Source organism: Urocitellus parryii, chromosome 1 (genome assembly GCF_045843805.1).
Source record: "Urocitellus parryii isolate mUroPar1 chromosome 1, mUroPar1.hap1, whole genome shotgun sequence".
NCBI classification, from domain to species: domain Eukaryota; kingdom Metazoa; phylum Chordata; class Mammalia; order Rodentia; family Sciuridae; genus Urocitellus; species Urocitellus parryii.
The window spans coordinates 224,236,210-224,255,824 of NC_135531.1; the positions used below are offsets into that span (position 1 = coordinate 224,236,210).

Below are 19,615 nucleotides of genomic sequence, written 5' to 3' on the forward strand. Positions count from 1 at the left end.
AATAAAAAGAAAAAAAAATAATAAAAGGATTTGGCTCAGTGGTTAAGCATCCTTGGGTTCAATCCTTGGTTCCAAGTAAATAAATAAAAGCTGGAGCTATATTTATTATTATCAATACCCAGCTTTAAATAATGAATAGAACTAGTAGAAGATCAACAAAGAAATATAAGTTCTAAATACCATAAATCAACTACAGTAGACCTAACTGAATATTCCACTCATCACTATACACGTTCTTCTAAAGCACACATGGAATATTGTACAGGATAGACCATACATATTCTACAAACATCAAGAAATTGAAAAAGACTGAAAGCATACAAAGGATATTCTCCAACTATAATGAAATTAAATTAGAAATCAGCAACAGGAAGAAATCTGGGAAATTCACAAAAATGTGAAAATTCATATATTCCTAAATAACCAATGGGTTCAAAAAACTCAAAGGAAAATGAGAAAATACTTGAGATGAATTAAAAACAACAACAAAAACATACAACAACTTGTGGAATGAATTAAATCAATGCCCAAAAGGAAATTTATAGCTGTAAATGCCCATATTAAAAAATAAAAAAGACAAGAATACATTTTTTATGAATTTGAGATGTCTTCTTAAACACCATAAAGTAGGCCAAAGAATAGGAGGAAATGCTTTAATAAAAAACAGAGTTCTTATCCAAAATATAAGAATTCCTTCAAATATATACACCATAATTTTACAGATATATATGTATACATAATTTTTTTGTAGCAGGGATTGAATCAAGAGATGCTTTACCACTGAGCTACACTTTTTTAAAGTTTTGAGACAAGGTTTCACTAAGTTGCTCAGGGCCTCAGTAAGTTGCCACAGCTGACTTTGAATTTGTGATTCTCCTGCCTCAATCTCCTGAAATGCTGGGATTACAGGTAGGCACTACCACAACCTGGAGTTTCCTTCAAGTATATTTTTTTAAATAGTTTTTTAATTGCTGATGGACCTTTATTTTATTTATTTGTATGCAGTGCTGATAATCAAACTCAGTGCCTCACACATGCTAGGCAAGTGCTCTGCCACTGAGCTACAACCCCAGCCCTCCTTCAAGTATATTTTCAAAAGACAAACAGCACACAGGACTTTGAGCGAAATATTTGAACAGGCAACTCACAAGATATCCAGAAGGCCAATAAAATTTGTTAAAAAAAAAAAAGCTGTATGCATCTTCAGTAACAGGCAAATTAAAAGTAAAACCACAAAGAGATACTACCTCACATTCATCAGAACAGAGAAAACCAGTAATACTGACAATTCCAATTGATGGTGGAAATGCTGAATTTTATACTGTGCATGGGAATGTACAACCACTTTGGAAAACTGGCAATATCTACTGAAGGCAAATGCACATATAGCCTATAACCCAGTAAACTTACTGTTAGACATATATTCAACAGATATTATTATAGTACACAGACAGGTATAAACATGTTTGTAAGACATTACTGGAGCTGGGGATGTAGCAAAGTAGAACATTTGCCTAGTATGTACAAGGCCCTGGGTTTGATCCCCAACACATGCACCCCCCCACCCACACACACACACACAAAATACTATTATTAATGATCAAGAAGCAGAAATATCCAAATGTAATAAATGGAGAAAATGCTTTAATAAAAAACAGAGTTCTTATCCAAAATACAAGAATTCCTTCAAATATATACACATATAATTTTATAGATATATATGTATATGCAAAATATATTCATATGCAAAGTAATATTACAAAGTAATATTATAGAGCAATGAAAATGAATTATAGTTTCAGGAATATGATAAACCTTATATTATGTGGAACAAAAACAACTAGACCCAAAACAGTGTGAATCCATTCATATTGAGTTAAAATCCAGGCTTAACTATGTCAGAATAATGGTTACTTTAGGAAGCAGGGAGAAGGTTGTACCAGGTGGAAGGAGGAGGGCTTCTGAAGTGCTGGCAATATTATTTCTTGTCTGAGTGATAGTTACACAGGTCAGGATTTATAATAATTCCCTGAGTTACTTCATTTGTTTGTATATCCTGTATGTTATGCTTCAATACGAAAGGTAAAACTATACAAACTTTAAAAATAAAATTAACTGAATTACAATAGAATTAAGAGTATTTAAACTTTGGAGGGTAATAACTTTATTTTTTTAATTTTTATTGTTGGTTGTTCAAAACATTACATAGTTCTTGACATATCATATTTCACACTTTGATTCAAGTGGGTTATGAACTCCCATTTTTACCCCGTATACAGATTGCAGAATCACATCGGTTACACATCCACTGATTTACGTGTTGCCATACTAGTGTCTGTTGTATTCTGCTGCCTTTCCTATCCTCTACTATCCCCCCTTCCCTCTCCTCCCCTCCCCTCCCCTCTTCTCTCTCTGCCCCATCTACTGTAATTCATTTCTCCCCCTTGTTTTTTTTTCCCTTTCCCCTCACTTCCTCTTGTATGTAATTTTGTATAACCCTGAGGGCCTCCTTCCATTTCCATGCAATTTCCCTTCTTTCTCCCTTTCCCTCCCACCTCTCATCCCTGATTAATGTTAATCTTCTTCTCATGCTCTTCCTCCCTACTCTGTTCTTAGTTACTCTCCTTATATCAAAGAAGACATTTGGCATTTGTTTTTTAGGGATTGGCTAACTTCACTTAGCATAATCTGCTCTAATGCCATCCGTTTACCTGCAAATTCTATGATTTTGTCATTTTTTAATGCAGAGTAATACTCCATTGTGTATAAATGCCACATTTTTTTTTTTATCCATTCGTCTATTGAAGGGCATCTAGGTTGGTTCCACAGTCTTGCTATTGTGAATTGTGCTGCTATGAACATCGATGTAGCAGTGTCCCTGCAGTATGCTCTTTTTAGGTCTTTAGGGAATAGACGGAGAAGGGGAATAGCTGGGTCAAATGGTGGTTCCATTCCCAACTTTCCAAGAAATCTCCATACTGCTTTCCAAATTGGCCGCACCAATTTGCAGTCCCACCAGCAATGTACAAGTGTAGAGGGTAATAACTTTAAAATACATACATTCAAAATTTGACAAAAAAACTGGTATTGAATTCAACAAAAGTATAAGGCATCATACAATGGAAAATATTCAAATATATAAAAGGAAAATAACAATAAAAGAAATGGTTCTATCAAATATAACAAAACATGACCTTACTACTATATATTCAATGGCTAAGATACAGACTTCAAAAAAAATTAATAGGATTCTGATACAAATATCAATTAAATCCAACCTTACTAACAATCAAGACATACCAACTGCAACGAAATACCATTTAATAGCAGTTAAACTGCAGATCTCTGGAGAGTACTTTGTTCATACCTCTGTGACAGAAAATACAACTACCTTTCTCTTCTTTTGAGAGAACTTCACAGCACTGGAAAAGAGTTGTTCTATGACCCACAAGAGAAAATGCCAATGTGATTCCTGAATCTCCAGTTTATAATTCAGTCCACTTGAAGCCTAACTATATTCTAAGAAACACTAGTCCTATATCCTACTAGTCTGTTTTATTTCTAATAACCAATCAATGAACATAACACCATCCTATAGTATACGTAACAACTATAATAATTGACAGCACAGGGCACACACCTATAATCCCAGCTACCAGGCGGAACTCACAAGTTCAAGGCCAGCCTGGACAACTCAGCAAGACCCTGCCTGAAAATAAAACTCACAAAAAGGGCTGGGAATGTGGCTCAGTGGTAGAGTGCCTGACTAGCATGGGGGGAGGCCCTTGGTTGCATCCCCAGTGCTGATGGTGTCACCAGTGATGCAATTTTTCCAAAGGAGCCGTCAATTGGCTTGGTGTCGTGGCATTTCTGTGTCTTCCTCCCTTCTACTAGTGATGGTCTAAAATTTGGGGGCCAACAGAGGTGAGGCAAGAACCTCACCCCCCCACTGGCACCTAGGTTAAATTTGGGGGCCAACAGAGGTGAGGCAAGAACCTCACCCCCCCACTGGTGCTTAGGCCTATCCACAAGCATGGCTGAATGCTGGACCGGTAGTCAGTGACGGGTTGATCTGGTTGCAGTGGATTCAACCTAAGACAGGAAGTTGACGCCCAAAGGTCAGCTCTCCCATGACGGGTAAGAACCACATGTTGAATTGGACAACCTACCAGGCACGGTCCTAAGCCACACTGCTTGTTGTTTAATTAATCAGAAGGGGGGAGATGCTGAGGGCCATTACCAAGTAGGTATGACGCATCGTAATCCTTGCCAGTGTACCCCATGTTAAATGGACTTGCCTTGGAAATTTGCTGCAACCTTGCTTGTGTGCTTTAGTAAGATGACCCTGCTCAAGGTGATCGAGGGTGGATCCAGGTTTGAGGAAGTATCCTGCAGGTTTGAGGAAGTATCCCGGTCCTTGGGTTTAAGGTGTTTCCCGGTTTAAGAATATGGGTTTTAGGGAAGTTGAGGTTGAAGATTATTGCTGCTGGGATTAGGGTGTTCCTGCGGCTTGTTGAGTTTTCGTGAGATTATAATGGGATTTGGAAAAAGCCTCGTGGAGTGGGATTTGGGATCGGATTTTTTGGAATTGCCCCTGAACGTGTGTGGAGGCTGGTGTGACATCGGGAATAAAGAATTGCTGTTTGAACCTACAAAGCTGTGTGGTGCCTCCTGATTCTGGTGCCCCCCAAGACATCGGCACCCAGAACTACACAAAGTAATACTAATAAAATTTGTTCATCTCAGAAGTTGAAAATTGGCAACTCAAAGATTATTTTACCTAATCCACCTTTAAAATGTGTTCTTTAATAGTATGAATTACATATTATAAATAAATCTTCCTCATTAGACTACAATCAAGCTCCTAGAAGGCAGGAACTATTATGAATCTGTTTTCCCAGTGCTAACTCCAGGCCCCAAAACAGTTGCTGAGTAAATAAACAAAGTATTTCAATACAGTTTCTATAAAACCCCAAAGCTTTGATTCATCCTTGAGAAACAATAATAGACCTTAAAATCCCAATTCCCCCTCTGGAAAAACAACAATGACAACATATATTAAATAACATAAATAATATTCACCTCCTTTACCCAATAAAACAAATCCTTAAAAATGTTTACTAAGGTAATTGAAAGGAAGTGATCATATATATAATAAATACCACAATAACATAAAATGAAAAAAATGAGACAATTAACTGTAAGTTTGCATATGTATATTAACTAAATAAACTAGCATACATTCAATTCAAAGATAATTATGAAAACTGCAATATGGAAACAACCACAAATGAGCAGCTGTATCCCAAAAGTTACTTTTCAGTGACTTCCTATTATTAGCTTGTTTTTTGTCCCCTTCTTCTCAAAAAAAAAAAAAAAAAAATCACCAATATATATAACAACAACAAATAATATGCCCAGGACCACAGAGATCATAAACAATGGAGAAAAGATAAACTCAGGTCCATACTTCTAATTCCCATGCCACACTCCTACATATCCACTAGTAAACACAATTAAGTACTCAGTGCACATAAAGCACTTTCCTTGGTCCAAATACGAACACAAAAAACACAATGCAGGTCACCTTTAAAATTTATAATAGTACTTTAAAGATTATTACTGCAGGGGCTGGAGTTGTGGCTCAGAGGTAGAGTGCTTGCCTAGCATGGGTTTGATCCTTACCACCACGTAAAAATAACATAAAGGTATTGTGTCCACCCACAACTAGAAAAAAATAAATTTTTTTTAAAAAAGATCAGTACTGCATATCAAAGATAAAGCAAAATACTGCAAATCCAAATCTAATGCTTGATCCTTAAAAGATATAACCATGTCTCTTCATTTGATCAGTTCTCAAGCCATACAAAATTAGAGGAACTAAAATGGAAAGCAGTAATTGAGAACATCATTTGAAATCTGCCTCTGTCAGACAAAATTCTCTGGACAGAATTCTTTAAGCAGCCAGAGAAACAATCTATATAATCAAAGTGTGCTCTAGCCATAGGACCATTTAACTAGATAGTATTTGTTGTCTATTCTTCACCATATTAAAAAAGAGAAGCAAACATTTAAATTTTAAGGTATCATTAAATCCATACCTAACAGTAATAGACGAAAAACATTCCAGTCGTTAATATGCCATATATTTCTCATTTAATTCTCACAACCTTTGAGGTACTTACTATTGTTATCCCAGAATTTACAAACAAAATCTATAGATTAGGCAATCATAGGTTAAATAAGTACATCAAGTACCAAAAGCCAAATGGGAACCTAATTCCAACACAAACAGTGTGCTTGAAAAATTGTTATAATAATTTTCTATGTAATAATGCTTTTTCACATGAGAAAGTACAGTCACATACCATTTAAAGCAGGGTATCTTCTAAAAAATGCAACCACAGGTCTTGTGCCAACATCACAGAGCAAATATAAAGAACTAAGAGAGCTACAGTAACATAATCTATACGTGGAAAGTCCTGATCTGGCAAATGACCATAGAATGTTGTCAACTAGGTCTGACAAAGAAGACATGAAAAAAAGTAAGAAGACCTGAGAGCTTACTGGGTGTTGTCATGTATTAGCCTTTTGGTTTTGTTTTTAAAAATATAAAATAAAATTTAAATATAATGAGAAGAGCTGGAGATATGACTCAGTGGTAGAATGCTTGCCTGGCATGTGTGATACCATGGGTTCAACTCCTGATACCACCCAAAAAATTAATAAATAAATAAACACAAAAATTTATTTATACATATGTGTAAATACACATATAAACATTATATATAAACGTATATGTATATATGTTTGTATGTATGTATATGAGAATAAGAAATACCCAGAGAGAATATAATAAAACAGTTGATAAATTGGATTGGATATTTGTTCGTGTCAGGTTTGCAACCCTTGGTTAAGTTCAAGACATATGTTAATAATACTTGAGCCCAAGATTTTTAGGATGGATTGAACTCATTGGTACATAAATACATATCCATCTCAAGCACTGTTTGTGCATGAGCTACATATAATCTTTCCAAAAAATAATTTGGCAACATTTACCAAATTCCCTAAAATTATCTTAATATTCTCTGCACTGATGGAAAAAAAAAACTTTTACTTACTGTACCATAGCTGCAGAATAAAAAGGAAAAGAAATTATCTAAACAACTCCTTATGTTGTTGTTTTGTTCACTGTCATCCACTCCGCAGGAAAACTACACCTCACTCAATCCACGTGGTCTTAAGGAAACAGTCAACCACAAATTTCTTACTCCACCCACAGCTTTAATGGCTATCATTGCTGTACCTCATCACTTAGGTCCTGGTAAGTAGTTAAAAAGTTGATAATTAAAAGAGATCTGCATCAACCCAGAAATGATACAGGGACACTGGGAAAGAGTAGTTGTCTTTCAAGTGCAGTTGCTAAGCTACACGTATATGTCTGGGTCTCCAGAAGCAAAAGGCTAGAAAAACCTAGTAATGGAGACACTGACATTATCTGAGATCTTGGATCTATTTGTTTCTAAAGCCATTCATCTTCTTCCACAGACAATTCCCAGTTATTATATAAACCAACAAATTTATTTTTTTAACTCACCAAAGCTGTTAAGTTTTGAACACCTGCAACCAAGAGAATCATGACTACCACACTAGCTGAGGAATGGTTAATTACCATATATCTAGCCAATGGAATAACACTGACAGATTAGTGTAGTCCTTAAAACATGCAAGTCCAGTCTAAATCCTGGCTCTGATACATATTCTGTGTTCCTGGGTACATTATTTAATTTCTCTGTGCCTCAATTTTCTCATCTGTAAAACAGGAATAATAAATGTACTTATTTCATATGAAGTGAGAAGTAAATGAATTTGTTTTTATGAAGTACCCAGAGCAATACCTAGAGTTAGTATTTTTTAAATAAATTGGTAAAAATGTGTGCAAGTTAACTAAGCCATATAATTGCATGGTTGCTTACCAAAATAAATAAATAAATAAATAGATAGATAGATATTTAAAAATCTACACAGGGAAAAACTGTATTTTTAAGAGGAAAACACACAATTCATTAAAAAAAAAAAACATAAAACTAAAATATACCTGTGGTCTCATCAGATGGGATGAATATGATTAGCTTCACACAAATCCCTTGAACTCTCCCCAGTAGCACTACTGTTCATCATCAAAATGGGAAACACAAATACAGTAGCAAGTAGGAAACATGAAATTACATGATATATCACATTTAACTATATCAGCTCTTACTGACATAGCATTAAGAATTCTAAACCTAAAGGAAGCTTGACATTTTCTTGGTTGATTAGCTTCCAAAGAAAGTACATATTTATGAGTATAACCAACTCTTTAATAATCCACATAAGATGAAGAACACATCATAAATCATCCTAAAAAGTCCACTCATATTTATAAATCTAGCTTTCCAATGAATCTTTGGCAAATACAACCACTTTTACTGAATAACTTGCCTTTTTGAAAAATTCCAGACCCACAAAGGAAGCCACAATGAGAAAATTTAATTCAACACTCACAATCTACCACCTGGATCCATACTACATATTTTTCAACTCCTTGGTTTGAATTCCTATCAGCACATTCACCTTTTCTCTGCCTGTTGTTAGATTTGCTATATGGTACATATTACCAAGGACTTTTTCTTTTCTGTAAGCAATAGAGGAATTAAAAACAAGTGTTTGGGGCTGGGGTTGTGGCTCAGTGGTAGAGCGTTTGTCTGGCATGCGTGAGGCACTGGGTTCAATTCCCAGCACCACTAAAAATAAATAAATTAATTAAATAAGGTTTTTAAAAAAAAGTGTTTTAGGGCTGGGGTTGTGGCTCAGTGGTAGAGCACTTGCCTAGCATGTGTGAGGCACTGGGTTCAATTCTCAGCACCACATATAAATAAAAAATAAGGTCCATTGACAACTAAAAATATATATAAATATTATAAAAAGTGTTTTAAAAAATACTTTCTACATATGAGGCAGATTGCACATCAAGCTTCTTTTCCTTGCCCATACTGAATACTAATAAGAGTCAAAGGTCTACCACAAAGCATCACAATTTTTTCAGAGCCACCACAACAAGAGAAGGATGAATCAACAATGGAAAATTCTTTGTTCTAATCCTAATGTTTATTTTCTATGGAACCTGTGGGCTTGTGAGGCCAAAATATTAAGATAAATGGAGCTCCAAATTAGATTACCAAACAGGAAAACAAGATTTTTCATTAATGAATTTCTAACATTTTCCATGAAGGGACTAAATTTATCTTAAAATAAAATGAAATGTAAGATCCACACAGTTGGTATAGCTTTCTAAACTGGATGTTTGGTTTGGGGCTTTTATTGTTATTGTTTATTTGTTTCAATCTTATCTTCACATACATAAAACTCATGTTAAGGAAAAATAAACTTAAAAATTTAGAGGTAAATTGAACGAAATCTAAAAGACTGGTTACTAAATTAATATGTTAAGGAAAAAACAACTAAGAAATTATTCAAAATCAAGCTTTAGGATCTTAGGCAATATGCCCTAATTATTAAAATACAGAGACTTGCTCCAAATCCCAGGACTAACATTTATTACTCTGGGTCACACTGGACCAATTGCTTTAATTCTCTGTGCCTCAGTTTTCTTATCTGTAAAATGAGAATAATAATTGAATATGCCTCGCAGGGTTATGACATTAAAGGAGTTAAATGCAAATTCAATAAAGTTGAGTTATTGTTTTTACTATTATCCATATCACCTTCTAAAATACAACTTCCTTAAGAACTACTAAAATAAGCATGTTCCTGAGTCTGAAATGTGTGTGTGAATTTTATGCGTGTGTGTTTGTGTGACTACTTCTTTTTTCCTTCAATAAAACTTTTAGTTACATGTCAGCTCTGTAGAGGGCATCCTATTACATATTGCAAAACCAGTCTGAATTTAAGACTTGTCTGTCTGGTGGGTAACATAAATAAAAGTGTAATAAATGGTAGCATGATGGAGGTGCCACAGAAATAAGAAAATCCTATAGAATGCTGAAGAACACAGGCCCTTAACTAAAGGCAAACACAGGGTCCAGGCTGAAATATACTCCAGAAGTATTTTCTGTGGAGTAAATCATTTAGTTATTTCACTGCAGGGCATCACATCTAATTATTTCAATTGAGGGTATCACATTGGTATTTATGTAATTTACATAATTTTAACAGATAAGTATTTTTGTGCATAGATTATTTTCAAAAAACAAGACTACCTAGCACACAACTTAGCATGTTCATAAACCTAAATAGACTTAACAAACCTATCTTCTGAGATAGGATCTTGCTCAACTACTTGGCTCAAGCAATTCTTCCAGTTCAAGTCTTCTGGGTACCTGGACTTGAAAAGGTTACATTGTTTCTTCAAGAAACATTTCCTTGGACAATAAATAAAAGCTACAAACTTTCCACTACAGTATTATATTCTACTGTCATGGGAGTTTTCCAGCTAAAAGAGACATTGAGTGGCTTTAATCCTACCCCCTCAATTTTGTAAATTAAAATCATTGGGAAAACCACTACCCTAAGAGTTGATAAACAGCATTTTAGTCCCAATCCGAAACAGTGAAAGTCTGGGCAAATTATCTAAGTTTCCACATCTGTAAAATAACAGGTTTGTACTAGATTGCTTCCAGGGAACCATTCAGGTGCATAATTCTCATTTTATGAAATCAAAGCAAAGAAACTAAGCAGCTTGCCCAAGATCACACAGCTAATTAATGGCAAAATAGGGACTATACTGGAAAGCAATCACTTTCTCACCTAAACCACACTTCTTCGCCCATTTTTAACACTATTCCTCTAAATCATTCTAAGACACTTAAAAATTATGAAAATGCATGAAGGAGTTATGAAACTAAATAACTTGTTTCTATGACTTTTTTTTTTAATAGAAAATGAGCTTGAAACCCAAATGCAACAAGTACATGAAGTTTCAAGCTGGTGTATCACTTACTACACATTAAATTGGCCTCAAAAAAGTTATGAGAGGGGGCTGGGGTTGTGGCTCAGTGGTGCAAGGCCCTGGGTTTTATCCTCAGCACCACATAAAAATAAATAAGGGCCAGAGTTTGTACTTCAACGGTAGAGTACTTGCCTCGAAAGTGTAAGGCACTGGGTTCGATCCTAGCACCACATTAAAAAATAAAAATAAAGGCATTGAGTCCACATACAATTAAAAATAAATAAATTAATTAAATTAAATTAAGGTATGTGTCCAACTACAACTAAAAAATATTTTTTTTAAAAAAAGTTATATGAGAGTTCATGCCTAACTTCTAGCCATCTAAAAACCCAACTCACAGAAGTGATTATCTCCCATATAATTAAAATAAGAATTTTTACAAGTAATGGTAAATATTACAAGTATAAGTCTCTGAACAAGAATTAAAATTTGGGCTGGGGATGTGGCTCAAGCGGTAGCGGTAGCGCGCTCGCCTGGCATGTGTGCGGCCTGGGTTCGATCCTCAGCACCACATACAAACAAAGATGTTGTGTCCGCCGAGAACTAAAAAATAAATATTAAAAATTCTCTCTCTCTCTCTCCCCTCTCTCACTCTCTCTTTAAAAAATAAAATAAAAAGAATTAAAATTCTTCACTTTATTTTATGTCTAGGTTATATTTAATGTGCATCTTTAGATTCAAGAGAGATCAATTTAAACACTTTTCCTTATGTTTCCTCTTTTCCTACTCTAGTGTTGAAAATATCAGAACAGTTTAAGCATATTACTTTTTTTTTTAAAGAGAGAGTGTGTGAGAGAGACAGAGAGAGGAAGAGAGAGAGAACTTTTTTAAAAATATTTATTTAGTTAGTTAGTTAGTTTTCGGCGGGCACAACATCTTTGTTGGTATGTGGTGCTGAGGATCGAACCCGGGCCGCATGCATGCCAGGCGAGCGCGCTCCCGCTTGAGCCACGTCCCCAGCCCCTAAGCATATTACTTTTGAAATCATATAAACAATTACAAATATAACATTATGTAAACTATGTTATCATTTCTCTTTCAAAACTGAAAATCAGCCCCCATAGTACTCTAAAACTCTGTTCTCAAATATATTCCAATTCAACTGAACTATATGATAAACAACATTTGATTCCCTGAAATATCTTCAAAGCTATTATATTTCACAAGAAATTTAGCAACATTTCAGAAAGACTGATCTTGTTGACTCCAGAAAATACAGGAAAATCCTCAGAGGAAAGTCACAATAAAAAATACAAAATAGTCATGAAGTGAACAATAGTTGACTGATTTGAGAGAATATTCAAAAATGTTAACAGATATCTAACCATAGTTTAACTATTTGTAAGAATTTTTAAAGAATCACAAATATTTACATTTTTAAATTCCAAGGACCTTAAACTGTAAATCCATCAATATCTAATATAAGAATCTGTAATTTATCTCCACTCTCCTCCAAAAATGTTCTAGTACTCTAAATTCTTACAGCTAAATACTTCTTTCTGTTGTTGGACAAGTCTAACTAATCTATGTCTTCCTGATTCACTTACAGGTCTGCTTTCCAAAATAGGAAAACACCATGGAGCACATTCATAATCCCAGTAGCTCAGGAGGCTGAGGCAGGAGGATCACAGCCCCAGCAATTTTGAAAGACCCTGTCTCAAAATAAAAATAGAAAGGGCTGGGATGTGGTTTTATGGTTAAGAGCCCCTGGGTTCAATCCCTGGTACCAAAAATAAATAAATAAATAAACAACCCCCCCCCCAAAAAAAAAAAAAAAAAAAAACAGGAGAATGAATCTATTCTCACTTCTATTTATGCTTGTGAAATATATATCTGAAAACAGTTATGTGTATCCCACCCTTTAGTCTCTTTTCTAGACTAATGAATGGTCCAAAGATTTTGTAGGGGTCCTAAAGACATTTCTGGACTTTCACATTGCAAGTAACCTTTGAAAGAAAAACTGCAACTTGTCATTTTGGTGTAACATCAGAGAATATTCACTCTAAAAGGCTATTAAATATTTTTTCCTTTTCCAACTACATATCTATGTGAAGGTGAAGTTTTTTAACATACCTAAATAAAAACATATCACAATAGACTGAGAACAGAAGCATAAACTTAGTTAGCCAGAAACCAAAGTGATTTGCAAAAATATAAAACAATGCCACTAGCTGCACTAATTTTTAGAACATTTTTATTCTTCACAAAAAAAACCTTATTAGTATGTAGTTGTTTTACCACTCTTTTTAAACTAATAAATATTTTCAAAAATTTTTAATTTCTAATATAGCAAATATTAACAGATATAACTCACATAAACAAAATCTCTTTAGGGTCTTTAATTTTTTGTTAAATTGTTGTTGATAATGGGATTCATTGTATGGAATCTTTAATATTTTTTAAGAAAATAAAGGAGTCCTGAGACCAAAAAGGTTAAAGCATATTTTCTTTCTTTCTTAATAGTACTGGAAATTAAATTAAGGGGTGTCTTACCACTGAACCACATCCTCAATCCTGTTTTTTTATTTTGAGATAAGGTCACACTAAATTGCTCAGGCTAGCCTTGAACATGCAATCCTCCTGCCTCAGCCTCTCATGTTGCTGGGATTACAAGTATGTGCCACCATGCCCCACCATGTCAGTTCAAATACTTTAATTCTTCTATCTAAGGAATGCAGTCTTCAAACATGAAAACAGAGAAACAACAGTTTAATTGTACTGTTTGATACCATCTTTTAGACCAAACTACTTCTACTATTTACAAATAAGTAAAATACATTGCTGGTGAGACTGCAAATTGGTGCAGCCAATATGGAAAGTAGTATGGAAGATTCCTTGGAAAACTTGGAATGGAACCACCATTTGACCCAGCTATCCCTCTCCTCGGTCTATACCCAAAGGACTTAAAAACAACATACTACAGGGACACAGCCACATGGATGTTTACAGCAGCACAATTCACAATAGCTAAATTATGGAACCAACCTAGATTTCCTTCAGTAGATGAAAAGATTAAAAAAATATGGCATATATACACAATGGAATATTAGTCAGCAATAAAAGAGAATAAAATCATGGCATTTGCAGGTAAATGGATGGAGTTGGAGAAGATAATGCTAAGTGAATTTAGCCAATCCAAAAAAAACAAATGCTGAATGTTTTCTCTGATATAAGGAGGAACTGGTTCATAGTGAGGTAGGAAGGGCGAGCATGGGAGGAATAGATGAACTCTAAACAGGACAGAGGGGTGGGAGGGGAAGGAATGGGCATGGGGTTAGAAATAATGGTGGAATGTGATGGACATCATTATCTAAAGTGCATGTATAAAGATACCAATTGGTGTGAATATACTTTGTATTTAATCAGAGTTATGAAAAATTGTGCTCTATATGTGTAATGAATTGTAATGCCTTCCGCTGTCATCTATAAATAAAAAATACATAAAACAAATAAGTGAAACAAATTATTTATAACTGACAAGATGGTAAAGGAAAAAATTGCAAGTATTTTGTATAATCAATCATTTGATGCTCAGCAATTAACTCATTCAAAAGCAACCTTTATGGCCCACATGTGTAATCCCAGCAGCTCAGGAAGCTGAGATAGGTGGATCATGACTTCAAAGCCAGCCTCAGCCATAGTAAGGTGCTAAGCCACTCAGGGAGACCCTGTCTCTAAATAAAATACAAAATAGAGCTGAGGATGTGGCTCATTGGTTGAGTTCAATCTCCGGTTCCAAAAAAAACCACCTTGTGCTGACGTGTTGTTTTTTGTTTTTTGGTTTTTTTTAAAAAAGGAACGAACCCATCTACTTATCTAGTCAATATCACACTAGGTTCCTGAACTTCAACAAAATAAAACTTACCATTATTTGAAAACTTACTTAATTTCTTAACTCCCTACCTTTTAAATTACAGGATTATAGAAGACAAAATGAGATGGAGATTACAGGTTCAATAGCTCAACAGAAAATCTAGTCCAGGCATGGTGGCATATGCCTATAGTCTGAGAGGCTGAGGCAGGAGGATTGCAAGTTCCAAGTCAACCTCAGCAATTTAGCAAGAAAGCAAACTTAGTGAGTCTCTGTCTCAAAATAAAAAATAAAAAATAAAAAGAGCTGGGGATGTGACTCAGTGGTTAAGGCCTCTGGGTTCAATCCCTGACACAAAAATAAATAAGAAAATCTAGAGCTACACTGCTGAGTACCTCTAAGAGAACTTAAAGATTGATAAAGAAGAAGCTTCAGGCATTTTGGGGCATACATGAGGCCCTGGGTTCAATCCCAGAACCACAAAAAAAAAAAAAAAAAAAAAAAAAAAGGAAGAAAGAAAGAAAGAAAAAGCTTCAGAACCCAAAGGAAAGAAAATAGTCTACACTATACTTGACAGATAAATTCCTAAATTCAACTAGATTCCTAAATCTCTTAATGTTTAAAGCTGTATTTTACCTGTAAATCAAATAAAATTATATGACCATGATAATAGGAATAGGGTAAGAAAGGGAAGAGGAAAGTAAAAATATAGAGCATTAAAAATAATCAGCAGCTCAGGAGGCTAAGGCAGGAAGATCAGAAGTTTAAAACCAGCCTCAGCAATTTAGCAAAGCCCTAAGCAACTTAGCAAGACCCAGTCTCTAAATAAAATACTTTTTTAAAATAAAGGGCCAGGGATGTAGCTCAATGGTTGAGCGCCCCTAAAATAAAATAATAATAATAATAATAATAAAAGATTATATCAGGTATAGTGGTACACATTGTAATCCCAGTTACTTGGGAAGCTGAGGCAGGAGGATAGCCAAATTCTCTGCCAGCCTCAGAAACTTAGAAAGACACTCAAAGCAACTTTGTGAGGCCCTGTCTCAAAGTAAAAAAAAATAAATAAAAAGAATTGGGGATGTATCAGTAAGTCACCCCTGAGTTCAATCCCTGACACAAAAAAAAATAATAATAATAATAATCAGGTTATCATCTTAGATTTTTGGGTCTCAAATGTCAAAATTTCAGAACAAATAACTTCCACAGATACTTATTGCCATCCATATCTTTAACTCATTTTCAAAGTTAAATTTTCTTAAAAGGAGTTCATCACAAATAAAATATTTGTATGTGTACATACTTTGAAGTTTTTTCTATTACTATATGTAAAGTTAAACTGGATCAATTTTTCAAGAAACAAAGTTTGTTCTCGTCTTGATATTTACATTTAATTCTTTCAAATTCCACTAATAGTAACAGTTCTTACAAGCAGTATCCTGAAGTTAAAAGCGCTCTCAAACTTCAATTCATTGCTATGCAGGTGTTGCACACCAGCAACTAGGCAGGCTGAGGCAGGAAGATTGCAAGTTTGAAGCCAGGCACAGCAACTATGAAAAACCCTCAGCAATTTAGTGAAACCCTGCCTAAAACTGAAAAATAAAAAGGGGTGGAAATGCAACTCTTTGGTAAAGTGCCCCTGGGTTCAATCTCCAGTACCAAAATCAAACAAAAACACACACACAAAAAAACTTCTATTTATGAAACATATTAACATGTTCCTACAAAAGGAGCTAAACCCGTTTTTAAAATAAAAACTGGGACTCTACTGAACAGCAAACTTCTTCATCTTGATATTTGGTGCTTCATATATACAATTCCTATTAGCATTAGTGAAATCTGAGAGTACACCACAAAAATCTCAAAATGAATAAATAACCCTAGAGGATTAACACAGTTTTACCTTACATGCTGGTTATTCAAAAAGAAATATCCCACAGTGGCCATACAAGTACTTGATGTGAGGGCTAGGGGAGAAAGCTCATTGGTAGAGCACTGCCTGGCACAATTCATACCCTAGGTTTGATCTCCAATACTCCCCCACTCCAAATAAGTATTTGATGTGAAGTATAACTTTCACAAAAGTACACTCTATTATTTCATTAATTAACATAAACTCATTGCTAGAGGTTACAAAAAAAATCTACTGTAATCTAAACTGCTACAAAAAATTCTGGTTATTTGGAAGTTCAAGCTACATTATTCCAACAATCTCAAAGTTTTTCAAACATCAGGAAAAGTGCAGAATAGTAGATACAAATGAGAAGTTTAACCAGAGTTTAAGTTACCTCAGAAACTCACCATCTAGATTTTGTGACTCCCAAATTCCCAATACTGATAAAAGATATCAACAGAATGAACAATTCAACATTATGCCCTCAGTATCTAGTACAGGTTCTAGTTCATAGTAATGGCCCAGTAAGTACCTGAGAAATCGATAAGTGAATGATAAAAAGAGTTTTAAAAAATAAAATGTTCTTTCTTTTACTATCATTAAGCACCTTAATGAACTACACACAAGTAAAATTATGCTAAAAGCACCAACTGCTCTATTCAGAAATCACATTTAAAAATACAAATTTTCAAGAAAATCATCAGATGTATTAAATTTCAGTCATTCAATAAATTAAGCTTTTACCTTCTAATAATGAAAAATCAGTGTTGGGATGGATAAAAGGGAAAAATGTCTGTCAATGTAGTAGGCATGTTTAATGGATGCCATAAATCAAACCTTTCCATGAATTTTCTAGAGCATATTCATGCCAATCTTTGAGCCTATTGTCACTTTCACACATGCTCACAGGAACAAAATGACAAAGAATGCTATGCCTGAACCACTGGATTCGGGGCACAAAACACTTGATTAACAATTGTCATGGCTCTTAGTAGTAAATATCGACAGATATTTTCAGAATCAATTAATCCCACCGATTCCTATTTAAGTGGAAGCTCTTGATTTCTTTAAAAGATTCACTAGACTATTGGACTTCCAAACGTTTTTTTTTTTTTTTTTTTGAAATGTGCCTATAATCTCCTTGTGTGAGACAACTGGGAGTGAACAACCCATTTACCAATTGCTGATGAATACCGCTACGCATTTTCCAGACAAAAGAGCGTTAAAAGAGATTCGATCCACATTTGTTCTTCCCCCATAAATGCGTGCTCTCCCAAATTCCATTTTATGTCGTATACTTAAAGTTAAATACAGCAAGTTGAAATTTTAGTCAAAAGCACTCTCCTCTGCCTTACTAGCTGTGTAACTGCTACATCTGGTGGCAGCACACTTGCATGCAAGAAGCCAGAAAACTTAGAAAACAATTGTAACCGATCTGGTGCGTGTTTGCAGTAACCTTTACGCAGACATTTCCCACAAAACCCACAACCCTGTCAGAGAGGAACAGTAGCCTACTTGCACTCGAGAAGATAACGCACAAACACGCAGGAGGCGATGGCGAAGGAGAGAAAGTTGCCACCATCTGGAGGGGTGGTTTAAACAGCCTGCCCACGAGTCAGTCTGTCGTTTGAATTGCTCTAGGGGACCACGCCGGGGATCAAAGTCTGCCCGAATAATTTCAGCGCCTCTCCCAAAGGGCAGGCACCCTGAAAGCGAAGGGCATCCTCCAAGTCCGGGGCAGCAAACCTCGCAGAGTGGGGACCGCCTCTATGGGAGGAGTGCGCGGGGGAAGGGGAGGGGGCTAGAAGATGAATGCTCCAACGGGAGGGAAAGCCCACCAGAGACCGGAGGCCAGGAGGTTAAGAGTACTGAGTGTACTAGCAAATGGAGCAGAAAGAGGCTCGCGTCCAGGGGGAGAATTCCCACCCTCGCAGTACTGGCTCCTTGGAACCCCAGCGAGTCTGTGCGCCTCACCCGATCCCCACCAGCACGCACCCCCTCGTCCGTCTCCTCCGCCACCCGCGAACCACCACCCACAGCCAGCGCACCACCTCCCCGGGGCCGGGCGGCCTCGCGTCCACCTCGCCACCACCCCCAACCCCGGGGTCAGGCGGAGGAGCGGCGGGGCGCGGGTCCGCGGCGCGGAAGGGAGGCCCTCGAGCGGGCACGGGCGCGGCGGCGCTTACCTTCCCTGGGCCTCCCGGATGGCGGCGTGTGATTCAGCAGGGACCTGGCCGCCGCCGCCGAGCCCGGGGTTGGAGACGTGGAGAGCTGGGACCAAGATGGCGGCCCCTCCAAACTTCCACTGCTACTTTGGACACTCATCAAGCTACTTTCTGGGAACCCGACTCCCCCCCTGCGACGGCAGCGGCGGCAACGGCACCGGCACCCGCCTCCGTCATGGCGGGGGCCGCGCTGAGGGCGAGCGAGAGAGCGAGGGCTGGGAGGGGAGAGTCAAGGGGATGGGGGAGGAAACCGAGAAGAGGGGAGGTGGGGAGGGAAGAGGTGAGGGAAGGAGAGGGGACGGGGAGGAGGGAAGGGGGGAGAAGCGAGGGAGCGGGCGGGCGCGCCGAAGAGGCGGAGGGAGGGAGCGCGGCGGCAGAGGCGTCGAGGGGGCGCCCGCCGGGGCCGGGGTCTGAGCGCGGGCGGAGCGCGGGCTGCGCCGGCCGAGGAGACTTCCGCGGGCGGAACCTGCCGGCACCTCTGCAGTGCGTCGGCCCCCGGCGTCGCCCGGGTGGCGGCGGCGGCGGCGGCGGCGGGCGGTGGGTGGCGGCTGAGGCAGCGGGGTAACCTCTGCATCAGTTACAGGCGGCGGCAGCGTCACGCGCCGCCTGTGCAAACACTATCGCGAGGCTCCTGCGCCTCCGGTAGCGGCGGCGGCAGCGGCGGCCGCAGG

General features: G+C 37.2%; 1 protein-coding gene across 1 annotated transcript in view; it reads right to left on the bottom strand.

Annotated features, from left to right (window-relative positions):
• The window catches only part of Tlk1 (tousled like kinase 1), a 137,202-nt gene extending 117,968 nt beyond the window's left edge, over positions 1 to 19,234 (bottom strand). The window contains exon 1 of the mRNA XM_026389540.2: positions 18,906 to 19,234. Within this exon, the coding sequence (XP_026245325.1) occupies positions 18,906 to 19,044 (139 nt within the window). The 5' untranslated portion in view covers positions 19,045 to 19,234. The remainder of the gene's footprint in view (positions 1 to 18,905) is intronic.
• Positions 19,235 to 19,615: the final 381 nt, after the last annotated feature.